Source organism: Rhea pennata, chromosome 10 (genome assembly GCF_028389875.1).
Source record: "Rhea pennata isolate bPtePen1 chromosome 10, bPtePen1.pri, whole genome shotgun sequence".
Classification (NCBI taxonomy): domain Eukaryota; kingdom Metazoa; phylum Chordata; class Aves; order Rheiformes; family Rheidae; genus Rhea; species Rhea pennata.
Genome location: NC_084672.1, coordinates 18787639 through 18802467, shown reverse-complemented (window position 1 = coordinate 18802467; position 14829 = coordinate 18787639). Strand labels below are relative to the sequence as shown.

General features: G+C 36.6%; 1 protein-coding gene across 3 annotated transcripts in view; it reads left to right on the top strand.

Annotated features, from left to right (window-relative positions):
• ICE2 (interactor of little elongation complex ELL subunit 2) overlaps positions 1 to 14614 on the top strand; it is a 29801-nt gene extending 15187 nt beyond the window's left edge. The window contains exons 11-16 of one of the 3 annotated variants that reach the window (XM_062584219.1): positions 1638 to 1767; positions 5811 to 5895; positions 6000 to 6050; positions 7166 to 7424; positions 9712 to 9924; positions 13501 to 14614. In XM_062584219.1, coding sequence (XP_062440203.1) covers positions 1638 to 1767; positions 5811 to 5895; positions 6000 to 6050; positions 7166 to 7424; positions 9712 to 9882 — 696 coding nt within the window. In that variant the 3' untranslated portion in view covers positions 9883 to 9924; positions 13501 to 14614. Of the gene's footprint in view, positions 1 to 1637; positions 1768 to 3293; positions 3821 to 5810; positions 5896 to 5999; positions 6051 to 7165; positions 7425 to 9711; positions 11936 to 13500 lie in introns of those variants that run through there. The other 2 variants (XM_062584218.1, XM_062584220.1) reach the window with 2 other exon arrangements.
• The last annotated feature ends 215 nt before the right edge of the window (positions 14615 to 14829 follow it).

Here is a 14829-nt window from a genome sequence, read left to right as displayed (position 1 = left end):
TTAAAACGGAGGTATGATGTGTTTCCAGTCCAATTGTTTCCAATTGTAGCTCTTCTTCAATGTACACCTTCTTAAGTAAATATTTGTTGCAGCAGGGGAGGCAAGAATAACTTATGATTCTTTAGCCTCACTTGATTAGAACAGATAAGCAAGTGTGATTCTGCGTTTCTTACAACCACCACATTATAATAATAATCGTGGGTAGTTATACTAATGCCAATTTGAACTATTCCTAAAACTTAATGCAGTAATTAGGTTTGCGGCCTAAGGCTTTGAGATTCTTCGTGACTGTAAATACTTCAAAGCAGAACTGAACCTTAGTGTTACACCTAGTTAAGCAGAGAGAGATAGGATAGAGTGAACTGCAGAGGGTACATTTCAAAGAGGATAGTATGTCCCCTTCATTCTGCTTGAGGGGACTGTATGGAATACATTCTCACAAATTGTTTATCTTAAGGAATAAAAAGCTTTAAATGAAACCAAGATACTCCTCATTATGTCTGGAGAAGAAAAGCTTGTTCTGGAATCCTGAATAATTCATCTATCTTGTCAGGAGTCCTCTCAATGATTTGACAAATTTGGTTTGGTATCTCCCTCCCCCCAAAATAACAGAATTTTAGGCATGCATACACCTAGTGAGGTGATTCTGCTCTATTAAAATAGAAATATCTTTGTAACTCTTTGATTGTTTGCTAAGATTTCCTTCTCAGAACTTTATTTTGAAGAAATGTCATTTTAATATGGATACATTGCTTATAAATGCTTGAGTAGCTGCTTTGTTTCATAAATCACATTTCCATGTTGCTTTTCAGTATTGCTAACTTAATTGCTGTCTTTTTCAGCACAGATGGGGGGGTAGTGTTAGTTTTAAGACTTAATATTTGCATACCACTTCAAACTTTTAAAGTGCTATGTAAAAGTAAAACAATAATTGTTCTTTTTTTACTAGCAAGAGAATAGCTCTTCTAGGAAAGACTGAGATGTAGATTAAAAAGAAAATGAGGCAGGATGAGGACCCGTAGAGGTGTGAGAGAAATCCTTCTTTGCGTTTTGTCATCCATTGGCCTGTGCTTTCATGGACAGTCAGAAACTGAACGCTGTTTTTATTTTTGAAAATATTTGCTGACAGTTGAACTCTAAACTTTCAATGAGGAGCGTCTTCAGTTCTTGTCTGTTAGTGTTAACACAGAAATGTTAAATTCTGATTTCAAACGAGATTCCAAATACTAAGTTCTGATTTGAAATTCTGACATAGAGCATAAATGACAGCATACCATTAAAATAGTAAGTAACTCAGAAATATACTGCTTATTTTTCTAAAATTCCTGAAGAGGGCAGTAGAGCATAGAAATGTGAAATTCAAAATAATGTATTCCTATGGAGAAATTACTGCAGCTTTTATGTAGAAGTTTACTAAGGCACATAAATGTGTGCACGGGCACACACACGTATACACACATTTTTTTTTTTTCTATTTCATCTTCCATTATGTGGAATCTGTGTAGTCTTAGATTCATCTTAGAGATTTGAGCTGCAGTAGAAGATCATGATGACTATGAATTAGAAAATGTGATTCTATTGCGATATTTATTTTTGGACATTGAGTGATCATTTCACTTGTATTTGCACTTTTATAGCCTGTTCCACTATTCCTATTGCCAAAACTAGAATATCAAGGCTATTATGGTGTCGAAGCTCTTACAGAAAGTGAAGTATGTCGACTGTGGACAGAGAGCATGTTGCATTCTGAATGCTCATTTTTTATTGGTAAGCTTATGTCAATTTTTAAGAAATATGTATGTATGAATACTCACAGAATAACAGAAGAGGAAGATGCTTATGGTGTATTCCATACACCGTAAGTCCTCCTTATTTTTTTCTTTTAGTTTTCTAAACTTGTTTTTTACTTTTCTCTTAAGTTAGTACTGTATCTAAAACTGCTTCTGGGCGTCAGTCATGCTTGTCATGCTTTTCACGCTAAAGCACCTAGTAACAGTTATTTTCAAGAACTGTGTTTATTTGCTTTTCAAAGAAAAATGTATATGTAAGCTTGAATTTAGTTCTTTGAAGTTAGCAATCTTTAGGACTATAAGTATCTTTGATTTTGAGCCATTGTCCTGTATCATGCAGCAGATGGAATACAAGAGAGGATGAAAGGGAAGTCAGTAAAGCAGTGTTTTTTTTTTTTTTTTCTTTTTTTGAAAAAAAAAAAAAAAAAAAAGGAAAGAAAGAAAAAGGGAATATTAGCGGGAAGGTATCCTATTGTAAATGCTATTTTGTCCAGAAACAAAACACAAACCAAGCACACTAGCAGTTACGGGGAAATTCACTAACAAATTTCCATTAAATTTCTGCTTTGATGTTTATAGGATGGCTTCTTTAAAAGTCCAGAACTACAAAAGCTTAAATTCGTGAGTATATGTTCTATGTACACAGCAAAGAAACTAAAATAATGTGGCCAGATTTTAAGAGACTTTTTTTAAAGACTTGTTTGATACCAATCATCTGGTAATCAGCAAGATTTTAAAAAACAGAATTTGCAACAGTTAAAGTGGTTAGTCAAAGTGTATTTAAAAATGTGTTTGGCACTTGGTAGAGAGTGAGGGCAGTCCTGTTTGTACAGTAGATGAATGTTCTGCATTTGGGACTTCCTCACTTTCCTGTTGTAGAAAGATTTGTCTTGTGTTTTTGGTTGTTATGGCAGCAGTTGCGGCCTGTGGTTGCCTAACCTTTCCAATTATGCATTGAATTACCATTTTTAGTCTTCAAAGTCTTTTATTTCTTAGCAGCTCACATAAAAACACTGTTTTAGAAATGCTGAGTTATTTCTATTCTTACAGAGTTTGTCTACCTTAAAAACATAAGGGTTATGTGAAATCTGGTGTGTTAGGAGCACTAGTTTTGTTGATTGCATCTACCTTTGTCTACTATCTAAATTTAAAAGCACGAAAGTGGAACTTAGTTTGCTGGGGTTTTTTCCCTCCAAGAAATCTTCGCACAGTTAAAATAATTATGCGCACAGTGCTGCAATTATATATTAATATACTCTAAGTGATGCATTTGTATGGAAGGGATAGAATTCTAGAATGGGTAGAAGGGCTGATTTTCACTGTGGCCTAATAACACTTCTAGAAAGCCTTGCTGATCTTGTATTTGCAGAGTTGCAAGCAGTGTGGGGGAATAGTGAAGCTGTAGAGAAGGGCTCATTGCTTATAAAGCAACAAGCTAGAAGAATGCGCTTCTATCTAATCTTCCATCTGCGACAGGATACTTAACGTATGGCTTGACTACAGAAGCTTGAGGATGGCTTGTCCAGCCGATATTTCATAGAGGCTCTCGGGAGTATAGGAGAAAGCAGGTTGTGGACGGCAAGAGTTGCTCTGGCATGAGCAGTCACCGCTGTCACCCGTTCCGGTGTGGAGGTTCCCTGAGTCAGATGTAGAGCCCCAGGCGGGGCTGGCTGCTCGGAGCTGCCCTTCTTCGCTGGGCTCTCTTTGTTCTCGTGCTGTGCTCGGGGGAGGAATGTCAGTGAGATTGAGAAATTCTGGTTATTCCCGTGACGGCTGTCAGCCCTTGGATGCGCTTTTTCCTGCAGCAAACCCTGAGGTGCATAAAGGTTTTCCTTTGTGTATTCCTGGGAAGCACAGCATTACTGTATATTTTCGCCATCCTGCACAGTAAATCGGCACTCCCGGCACGAGGGGTGGGTCTCTTCCTGTCGCTATGATAACGTGTCTGTTGCAGGTGTGGAGGAAGACTCTTGGCACATAACCAGCCTTTGATACTGGCAGAATACGTGGTCTATTTAGGTAGACAAATTGGGAACTGGTGATTTCTGGTACCACTGTGTGGTTTCTAGTGGAAACGGATTTAAAAAAAAAAAAAAAAAAAAAGCGTGTGTATAAATATTCTTCCACAAAATTGATTGTTTATCACAGTCTTTTTTGGGAAACTGTTGGCATATCATACTTCAAGATTCTTTGCTATCCTTGAGAAATATTAGAAGGTAGCTGTGAAATTCTACCTTTCAGTTTATTTTTCTGGGTAGCTTTGAAAAAGATGAGGTTGTTAGTGTCTGTTTACTAAGACAGGTCTTTACAACAAAGACCCTTTTCCTGAAGCACAGCTGACAGTTCCCTGGTGGTAAGAATATCTGTATGTGTTACAGACAAAGTAGTGTGAATATCTCGTTCTTCAATTTGTGCTTTTCCATTTGTTCTTCTGATACCTCAAAGTAAAAAGGCTATTGCCGTCATGCTTTTGGCGTAAGCAGACAGACAGATTTGTGCTGGTCATCCTCTTAGATCATGCTATAATTTAAATTATTTTGAGTGAAATACTATGTCCTATGTAATAAATTTAGAGTTTAAACCAGTAACAGAAGTGCAATAGATGTTCTTAAATTGACCCTCTAGTATGAGAATGAAGGTTTGGAACAACCATGTCAAAACTGTGATCTTACCGCTAATAATGCAGAACCTTGACAACTTAAATTGTTGCTCAAGACTGTTCTGAGACTATATGGGTCTTAAGGGAAGCCTTTTAAATTGAAGTTTTGAGAGCATAGTAAATATCACTGTTAAATTGCTTGAGAGTTCCTTGATCTTAAAAGGACCTGAAATCCTGATCATAGCAGTCTTTTACATTGCCAATTAAGAGTGGCTGGAAAGTTCTTTGGACCTTGATCCATGCCCCATAGTTGTCCCATGTTGTTGCTCAGTGCTGCACAGATGTGTGTGGCCGAGAGAAGAATCTCAGCGCTGAGCCCAGTGATTCAACAGTGCTGCCAGCTCACAAGATGAGAAGAAAATCGGATATCTAGCTGCGGCTTCCTTAATAAATTACCAAGCGTGCTATTACAGCGAGTCTGTGATTTTCGTGTTTTCAAAGAATGAACTGATAGTGTGCACAAAAGCAGAGATATTATCAGGAAACAAACTTAAGAGTGCTCTCTTTCCATTGCTAGTAAAGCATATTGCTCAGTTGCTACTTTAAGGCCCTTTACTGCTCGAATAAGAAATCCTGCATTTGCAAAGGAAATACTGTGACGTGCTTCCAAAGAAGGCAGTTGTACTTTAGTAGTAAATAAAGTTGTGATATGCATTGCTGATTTAAAATGGGAATGTTTTACCCCAACTACTATTTATTTACATTAAGTGCCTAAGTGAAATCTATTGCAGAAAAAAAGTTTACTTTCACCAGAATAGGATAATACTGGCTTTTAAAGAAGATTTAAGAACTGACTGGAAAGAAGTGCTTATTATATGCCTAACTCACAGAATGCATGACTCGCAGAATGCCAAGCATTTTCTATCAGTCACTTAACGAGTAAAAGATGTAACAAGTAATGCAAAACAGATTTGCGTTGTTCATAGAATTTTTACGCTATGTTGTCTGTGGGTTTAGAAGTAAAGAAGATTGTTATTTGAGAAGAGGCTGACGGGGAATGGAGATGGGAATGGAGAGCATGAACAGATCTTTTCTCTTTCTTTCTTTTTTTTAATGACTTCAAGTCTTTTTTCCTGTAGGCAGCAATGTAGAATGTTAAACCTAACCACTTAGTCTTTCACAAAATACTGATATTAAGAAGAGTAACAAATAAACAGTGCCTGAAAGAAAACAGTCATCCTGATAAATAAAGCAACTACACGTCAGTTACTGTACATCATTTGCAAATACTTTTCACTGAGTTAAGCTATAAATGAGCAATAAAAACCTTTATTGGATTAGATCAGCAAATATTAAATACTAGGAGCATCATTTATTTGTTCTCTTATTTTTTAATGTATTAATTGAATATTTTTTTTCAGGACGTATTGATGCTTTTACATCAAAACTTATTATGCTAGAAAAGATTTCTCCAGAAATTTTAAGAGAAAAGCTTGGACTGATTAAGTGAGTATTTTTCAATAGCTTTTTAACAGTGAATTCAAGTCTGTTACAAGTCTTGCTAGTTACTACTTTTGTAATATTTGTAATTTTTTTTTTTTTACTTACAGGCCTGCAAATTCATTAAACATACTTCATCACATCTTGAAGAAGGTGTCTGAGTAAGTGCTCCATTATTGTTCACTGTATCTATTTGCAGTGTTACCCATGTGGTTCCATTTCTTTTGTAGAATGGTTGCCTACTGATTGTTGTTGCTTCAGGTGCCCTAAAAGTTGCAAAAGAAATAGAATTTGATTTCTATGAACATTTCCTTGAGAGATACGAAACTTGACAATTTGGAACTGATTAAACAGTTCAAGGTGTGAGTTATACTATTATATATGTAGGTTGACGTTTAGAACTTGTCCTTTTGTTTTTTGATAGTCTTTTGCGTAGTATGTTGCAATGATACTGACTTTTGTCTATGTTTCCTTCTGCTTAGATAATTACAGCAGATTTTATATTTTATATATATATAATAATATATATAATATATATATTTTATATATATATTTTATATATATATATATATAAAAAATATATATATATTTATATATATATATATATATATATATATATATATATATATATAAAGTTGCAGCCTTTCTCTTTCTGCTTCCTTTTCTTTCTTTATTTAGCTGCTTTCAGGCTGCAAGTAGCCTTGTCATATCTTGTGTGTCTGTAATTTTTTGTGAAGAAAGTTTCCTGCACTGTATGTAAATCATGTTATTTTGCATTACATAAATTTTCTTGTGCTTTTTAATCTCCGTAGCTTTATGATTTGTGCTTAAGTTTTCAGATATGGGGAACTGGTTGAAATGTGTGCTTTAAAACACTTCTGCTCTTTGTGTTGATATGCATATATGCATTATGTATCGTCAGGCATTGATTAGATAAAGAATTATATGTTCTGCTGCATATAGATAGTTTTCAGGGTATGCTTAAATGTTTTGTGGAACTGAGGCACAAATAACTGATGATAAGCTATACATTGATAATAAATTAATGCATTGTAAATATGTATATTACAAATACATAAGTTAGTATGTATTTATCAATATACTTCATGCATTTTTTTCTCTGTAGCTTTATGAAAAGGGGCTGCTGTGTAAATATATAAAGATGTTTTCCTTGTCATTAAGAAGTTAACTATCCTGATCAACTGGTCAGATAAAATAAAAATGCTCTTTAAATTGTTTTGTTTCACGTCTTAAATTTTGATCTATATCGCTTCAGTTTGCAGGAGGGTTCCTATTTACTGACTCATGCTGCAGGAGATTCATCAGTTGCAATCTATAAGAGTTCTCTTGACAAGGCGACCAGAGCATCCTATAACTTGCATAAGGCACACTGCGATCTGCCTTCTGTACCTGCCAGTCTGTCAGTCCCCTGGGTACCTCTAGATCCTAGCCTCCCTTTGCCCTATCACATGAGCCACGGAAGAGTCCCATGCACCTTTCCACCTGCACCCCAAGAGGCTGTGCGGAAACAGAAGGTCAGTATCCCACTTGGTGGAAGATCAGATTAATTGTTTTGAAACAATCTGGTCAGTCCGTAAGAGAGACTCTTTAGAGTGCTGGGTCTGCTGCAGGAATAGGAAGCCTTTTTCCTGAAGCTCGTTTCAAGAAGGATTTCTCTCACCTAGACCTAAATGTTTACAATATGGAAAACAACATTTAAGCTTGTTACTCTGGACTCTGTTTATTATTAACGGAGAGGATAGGCGTGTAATTATGTAGAGATCCATGTCCACACCAGGATAGGCCTCTTAAGTAGATTATGTGACTCATTCTGTAGGGTTTTCACTGTCACTCTAGTGATTACAGAAGGAGTCTAGGTAGGTAGAAATTAGGTAAGCTGAATCTTTCTTCAACTCTCTATTCCATGAGTAACTATATAGAGCTCTTACTCCAGTTCTCTAGTATCCATGATACATTTTTTAGAAATACAATTTTTCACCATTTCGTGGCAAAATTCTTCCAAAATGGAGTTTTGCATCTTAAATTTATGTGGACTAATAATACTTTTGGACAGCAAAAGAATGTGGTGGGTGGCTTTATTAATAGCTGGGTAATTTAGCTGTGTAAAATGGCTTTGAAGTACAGCTGCACAGAGATACACTTGCATTTACAAAGAGTTTTCTCCTGGTTTTGTCTCTGTGATAGTATTTTTTGTCATCGTTGTTCATTTGCTTTTTCCTCAGACTATTTCAGGAAGGACCTGTTAGCCTAGTTTCCTCTTTGTCAGTCCCAACTTTCACCCCTTTCCCTCATTCTTACCCCCATCTCTCAAAATCTTGAACTTACTGGGCTATTTCAGCCAAAATTGACATGTCTTAGAGGCCTCAGATATTAAAATCTAAACAGTTTTGTGAAAATAAGTAGCTATACAGAGAAGAGGGTGCTGCTTTGAGAAGGGCTGTGATGAACACTGAACCATATATGGTACTTTTATCAGAGAACCCATGCAGGAGAGAGGTTGTGAGTAAATCAGTCCCAAGAAAAATAAGTGTCAGAGGTTTTGCATTATTAGATGTGGGATAGTCATATAACAAGACAGAAAGCCAGAAGAAAGTACTCTTTAATGAAAGTTGATACCTAATTTCAGCGGATAGTGGGGGGTATCTTGGGGCTGGCCTTGTTTGTAATTCTATGTAAAGCTCATTTAGGTATAACAGTGATTCTCTGCAGCAAAAAATAGGCTTTCCTTTTGGCCCTCTAAAGTATGTTAATTGCCATTAATCACCTGTTTTTGCAGTGAACTCTTTCACTCCTGAGGAAACTTTCACTGCAGTTCAGTGTGCTTCCCACTTCCCCTGACATATAGAAACTTAAATTCTCATTGCTATGCTATCCCCTACACAATAGAACAGTCATATCAATTTATATGTAATACTATTTACAAAGTAAACAATATGTTACTTTGTATCTGGAGGTATAGGAGTACTTTAATATAGGAATACTTTAATTTAGGCAAGTGCCATTTTTGTGTCTTGGGCGTAAACATACAGTTGTGTGTGGCCGTCTCGGGCTTTTTTGCTGAAAATGAACAACCTTGCAGAGCGTGCGTGTTCTGTATTTCTTCAAAAGAGCAGTTTAGCCTAAAGAAGCACATGGTTTAAATGTTTGAACACGAGCTTCATTGCAGGCCTTACTGGATTAAGTGAATGTTCATATATTCTAAGTCACTGAGATCTGGTTTTTGTTTTTTGGGGGAGGGGGTGTTTTTTTTTCTTTTTTTAACAGCATAGAATTTAGTATGAGAAGCAAAATTAATTGCCTGCATCTAAAGAAAATTTTGATAGAAATTCTGTAGAAAAATTTTCAGAATTCCAGCCTGCTTTGTAATTGAGGCTTATGAGTAAATGAGGTATGTCATACTTTGAAATTTTTTTGATTTGGATAGGAGCCACATGCTAATTGCCTCATTTAGTGGACTACGAAATGCTTTTTAGGCCCATTTTGTGTTTTAGCCATATCCTGATGTCGTGTGAGGGCACAGTTAGGGTGCACCTCAGTTCCTACTTCCCTTATGCAATTTGGTTTCTACCAATAGGAAATCCAGGCATGTGGGCAAAAAAGCAGCAGGAGTGGTCAGATCCCCTGGGCAACGGGAAGACCAAGGGTGCCTGCCAGACAGTCCGGATGTAGCCTCTGTGTCCCACTTGATCAACAAGTAGAGGAAGGCAGTTTTCTGAAGATAGTTGTGTATATTTATGCTTAATACAGACTTAAGATTTTTAATTCTAGTTCTTTTTTTATTCTCTACCAATGTGTGTCTAGATGACTGGGGCAAAAGCACAGCTGGACACACCCAGTGAGGAAAGGCCAGTAGCTATGGAAACAAAAGGCAATCCAGCTAAGCCTGTTAGAAATGAAGGTGTGGCTGCAAAGAAACCGAAGAAGAGTAACTGCAAACAAGGAATGAAGATGAAAAAGTGGAAAACGAAGTAAAAGAAAACTCAAGTGAAGTAGGAATAGCTAAACCTTGCTGAGGTAAATACAGACTGGAGAAGGACAAGACAAAACAAAAAATCTGGGACTTTCTTGCAGCGTCAAAGGAGCCAGAACAACCTGGCAGAGGAGAGAGCTAAGCAACCATGTTTAGGAAGACTGAAACTTTCTACAAAGCTTTAACCCTTTCTTACTTTGGTAGATGCATTTCAAGTGCAAATCTCTTATTTAACAGTAGAGGAAAAAAAGGCAAGTGTCTGCAGCTGAGGTTAGGGGACAATAGTACCTTCTGTAGGTCTCACTCATAGAAAAACTGCAGCTTGAAGAATAAAGCAGTGGTTGACAGAAATATCTGATACCACTGCATTAAAATACCCCACTTTTTCAGCTTTCTTAATTCTTCTTCCAGGATTACTACAGATTTGCATTCCAATAGATTTTTGAGTGACATTTTGTGTTCATAGGTAATGTACACAAAATGAATGACTTAGAGTTGATTAGTTAATTGTGTTAACACAATGTTCTGCTTTTTTTTTAAAAGGAAGTCATTACTTACAAAAAGCTATTTATTTTTAGGATGATGCAGCAAATGAGGTTTGGAGAACAAAAGCCATACATACTTGAACAGTATGTGCCATGAATTTTCACTAGGAAACTTAGGGATACAGCAAAGTATGAAACAGTTTAAAATTATTTCTGTACTTTGCAAAAACTGTGTCCAAAAATTATTTGGATTCTGACATATCTTCAAAACTGAATATTGCAGACATTATTATTTACTGTATTACTGAATGATTAGAGCCTAAATCTCACATCAGACTGCATAGCAGTAATACTTGCTGAAAGTATTAAAGTTTGCCTGAAGGAATAAATGATAGGGTGGAGGCCATAGTCCCAAAACCCAATCTGCCTGTGCTGTACTTCAGCAGTTCACTTGAAATTTGGGGCCAAACTGACAGAATGAAACTAGGAGAACAGAATGCTTAGGTCCTGCAAAAGGCCACGCCTTACGGTGGCATATTGCTTCCTAGTGAACAGCAGTTGTGTAAGAATTAAAGTTTTCATCAATATGCTGATGAAGTACATCGTGATCTGTACTGCATTTGTAATTAACATGGATTGTTTGTTAAGGAGGAGTTCAGTGCATTACAGCTGTTCTGCAGTGTGTACTTTCAGTGTTTTGTCAGATAGTAAATTTCTACAGAAGCAAGACTTGAAACCGAGGCTGCAAAATTTTATTTTCTATCAAAGGTTTTGTTTTGTGTTTTCTGGATTTCTGCCTGTAACTTCCTTCAAGAGTATTGTTCTTAGAAAAGCTCTTGTATTCTTGAAAGCTTCAAGAAGGAGCCCAATAAATTCTTTGCCATTTTCCACTGTAAACCACACTACTGGTTTTAAATGTCTGAACAAATTTTGTTTTGGATGATATTCTGGTGAGCTGTTCATACTCATGCTTAAGCTGCTAACATGAAAAACAAGGGCTTTAACAAAAAGTTTCTGTTAAGTCTTTTATTTGGACTAAGTAAGTTATTAAGTGCATACATCTGATCAGAGTTCTGCTCCCCTGGTCTTGACATGACACATTTTATTATTGTGGAAATATAAATAAAATACTTAATTTGTTAACTGGGTAATATGTTTTATAAAATTCTGAAGACAAGTTCTTTAAGTAGGCTTAAACAGTGAGTATACATTAAAAACTGTTCTCTCTGAAATACAAAACACCTCTTGAGTTTCCTCCCCTCCCCCCCCCCCCATTAGATACATTTGTTAACTCTGTTAATTCTTTAGCCTCCACTTTTGAGTTGTGGTGATATGTTAACAATGAGCTGTTTGTAGATTGTAAGTATTTCTGATGAAAAATCCTAAATCCATTTAGTGAACTCCCATAATACGAATATTTTAGCTGTGAGTCATATCTGCCAGATAACTTTGTGTGGGGATTCAAAGCAAAGTTTTCAGTTTGTATATATAAATGTTGTAGCTGGTCGAATATGGAATTCAGTCTCTAGATAGTGTCATGTTAGAAATAAATATGCTATTTGCCCTTTTATCTAGGTGTCTAAAAGACTTATTTCTATCTTTTAACTGTATAATAATGTCATTTGTCTGTATAATAATGACATTAAAACTGTATTCTGTTATTTATTTAGGATAGGGAATCTAGAGTTTATACAGTACATGAGACAGTTTTTCATTTGCTGTTACGTTTTATTTGATTTGTTCTCTTTCGTATTATCTGGGACTGTCATAAAGTGCTCTACAGTGGAGTATCTGTTTCAAAGCCTCTGGTTTTGTTCGTAGATCACATTTGTTTGAATCTGTTGTTAGGTTTGTGGAAAATACACTACTGAGAACTGGTTTGTTCATTTTGTCATGGCTATACAGCACTTGCATTCAAGAAGTTCATATGCAGGTTGCTTGCTTATTTATTTATTTAATAATACAAGCTGGGTATGGCATAAGAAGCTTTCTAATGCATGGGAGGAAATTGCTGTTCTCTATGACTTGGAAGATGACAAAATGGATTTTGGGGATGTTGCCCAAGAGAAGTGATTTGAAATACTGGCACAGGACAGTGTCGCTTGGGTCACTGTGAGTTGTAACAGTAAGGGGGTTGTGGATACCTCCCAGATCTGCATGGGCAGGAAAAGTAAAGAGTTTCTTCTGCTGAGGGTTCTGAAGCAGAACATGTTTTTAAATGCTGATGGCCCCTCATCAGTTTGAGGCAACTGTTGAGCCAAAGTATACTCCGTCTGTATTTGCATCTGAGAGGAGTCTGGAAAGAGAGGAGGAGGGAGAAGGAGTAACATGCTTATTTCAGATAATATTTAAACTTTGAAATAGTTTTATTCTGAGTTCGTAAATTCATAATCCTGTTAAGGGTTGTACAGTAGAGGTCTCTGAAATAATACTATGGTTCTAGTTTTAGAAAATGTTGCACAAAATCATTAAAACTAGCCCAAGAAAAGTGCTATTTGTGGTTACTGAATATCTGAGTATATTTCTGGTTTCAAATTTATGTTCTCATAATTTCACTAATTCAGTCTAGTCAAATTAGAGAAATGGCAAAACAAAGTAATTGGTAGAAAGATTTCAGTAAAACCAGAAAATTCACTGGATACCAGTTGCTGAGTTACAAGTTCTGTGTAGATGATTTCCATGGTGACAGTTACCTGGAGGAGGGAATACAGAAAAGCCTGACTCTGTTGTGATATTACTAAAATACAAATTCTTAAGTGTTGCCCAGATAATAAAGCTGTGCAAAGCTGGAAAATACAGCTGAAGAAGGGTAGGTATCTTGCTTCCCAGATAACTGTTGCTGTACAGCTCACCAATACTAATGTTAGTTATGACCTCAATCCATCGAAACTGGAAAGAAATTTTCACAGTTCCCACAATCCTGTTCTGTAATTCCAATCTGAAGCTTTGCATTTGGGGTGGATTGTGTGCATTTATGTTGCTACTTATATGCCTCTTTTGTCAATACATATTCTAATATCCTTTACGTAAGTATTTGGACTATGTGTTAGATGTTGCTTTTCCAGTCTATGAACCCTTCTGGGTATAGGGTTTTTTTTCCTGATTAGATTTTTTTTCCTCTTTTTCTTTATGCAGATTCATCTGGATATGAAGGGAGAAGTGCATGCTGTGTTGTCTCTGAGCTGGAAGTCCTAGCTGCTGTAAAATTGATCAAGCTGATTTCAAAATTATCTCTGTGAGCAGTTAACTGTTGGATTTTCAGAGCATATGTTTGCAGTCCAGTGTTCATGTAGGGGAACTAAAACAACTGTTGCAATCAGGGCAGCTAACAAAGTGAAGATCAGTGGTGTGCTTAGCACCTTTCTTAAATGCCAGGACCACTGCATTACACAGATGTTTGAAATTGTGTATATTTAGCTTTGCCTCATAGCTGAGTTTCAGAAATGTCATTTATCTGCAGTGTTTTCAAGGACTTCTCAAAGCTCTGTATGCTTCATCTTGGACAGGCAGAATTTATCCTTGCTGAAGTATAAGGAAACAAAAATGGCCATGTTGTTTTCAAGCTTGTTGCTTGAAATAGAGTAACAAATGAGATATTTGTCCTTTGATTGTTTTGAGAAGGATCTCCTGATTAGTTGAAAGCTTCATGTCTCATCATCTTTTATGGAATCGTTGTATAGAATTGCAGAGAAGTCTTGCTAGGAAGAGATCTCCTTCGAACTGAGGAATCGAAGCTAGATGCAGTATTCCAGATATCGCCCAAGTAGCACTGAGCATAGTCCCTTGATCTGCTGGTTGTTCTTGCTGATGCAGCCCAGGGCATGGTTTGCCTTTGTTGCTGCAAGGGTGTGCTGCTGGCTTGTGTTCAGCTCGATGCCCCCCCAAGGACCCTAAGTCCTTTTCAGCAGAGCTACACCCCAACCCGTGCTGCTGCTTCTTGGGATTATTTTGTCCTGGGTGTAGGACTTCACCTTTGTTAAATCTCATGCAACTCTTGTTGGCCATATGTTGCAGCCTGACATGGTCTCTCTGAATAGTAGCTCTTCCTTCCACTGTATCTACTTCTCTTCACACTTTGGTGTCATCTGCAAACTTGGTAAAGGTTGATTTAATCCTGTTATCCAGATTGTTTATTAAGATCCTGAATTGTATTGGACCCAGTATCAGCCCCTGAGGAACTCTACTTGTGACTAGCTGCTAGTTCCACTTTGAACCATTAACCATATCATTAAAGAATGTGAGAAACCTACTGAGAATATAAGGTTTTTCAAGCTGTATGAGATCACTGATCTCATCTAGTTGCTCTGCTCACAGATATTTATGAGGGGATTAAACAGTATTGTACAATGTATAGGCAATTTGAAGTTAATTCTGGAGGACTAGAAGGGGAATTCTTACCTCACATTTAAGGTTATTGGTTGACATTAATCCAAAAGCCTGACACTTTATCAGTTCCTTATCTTA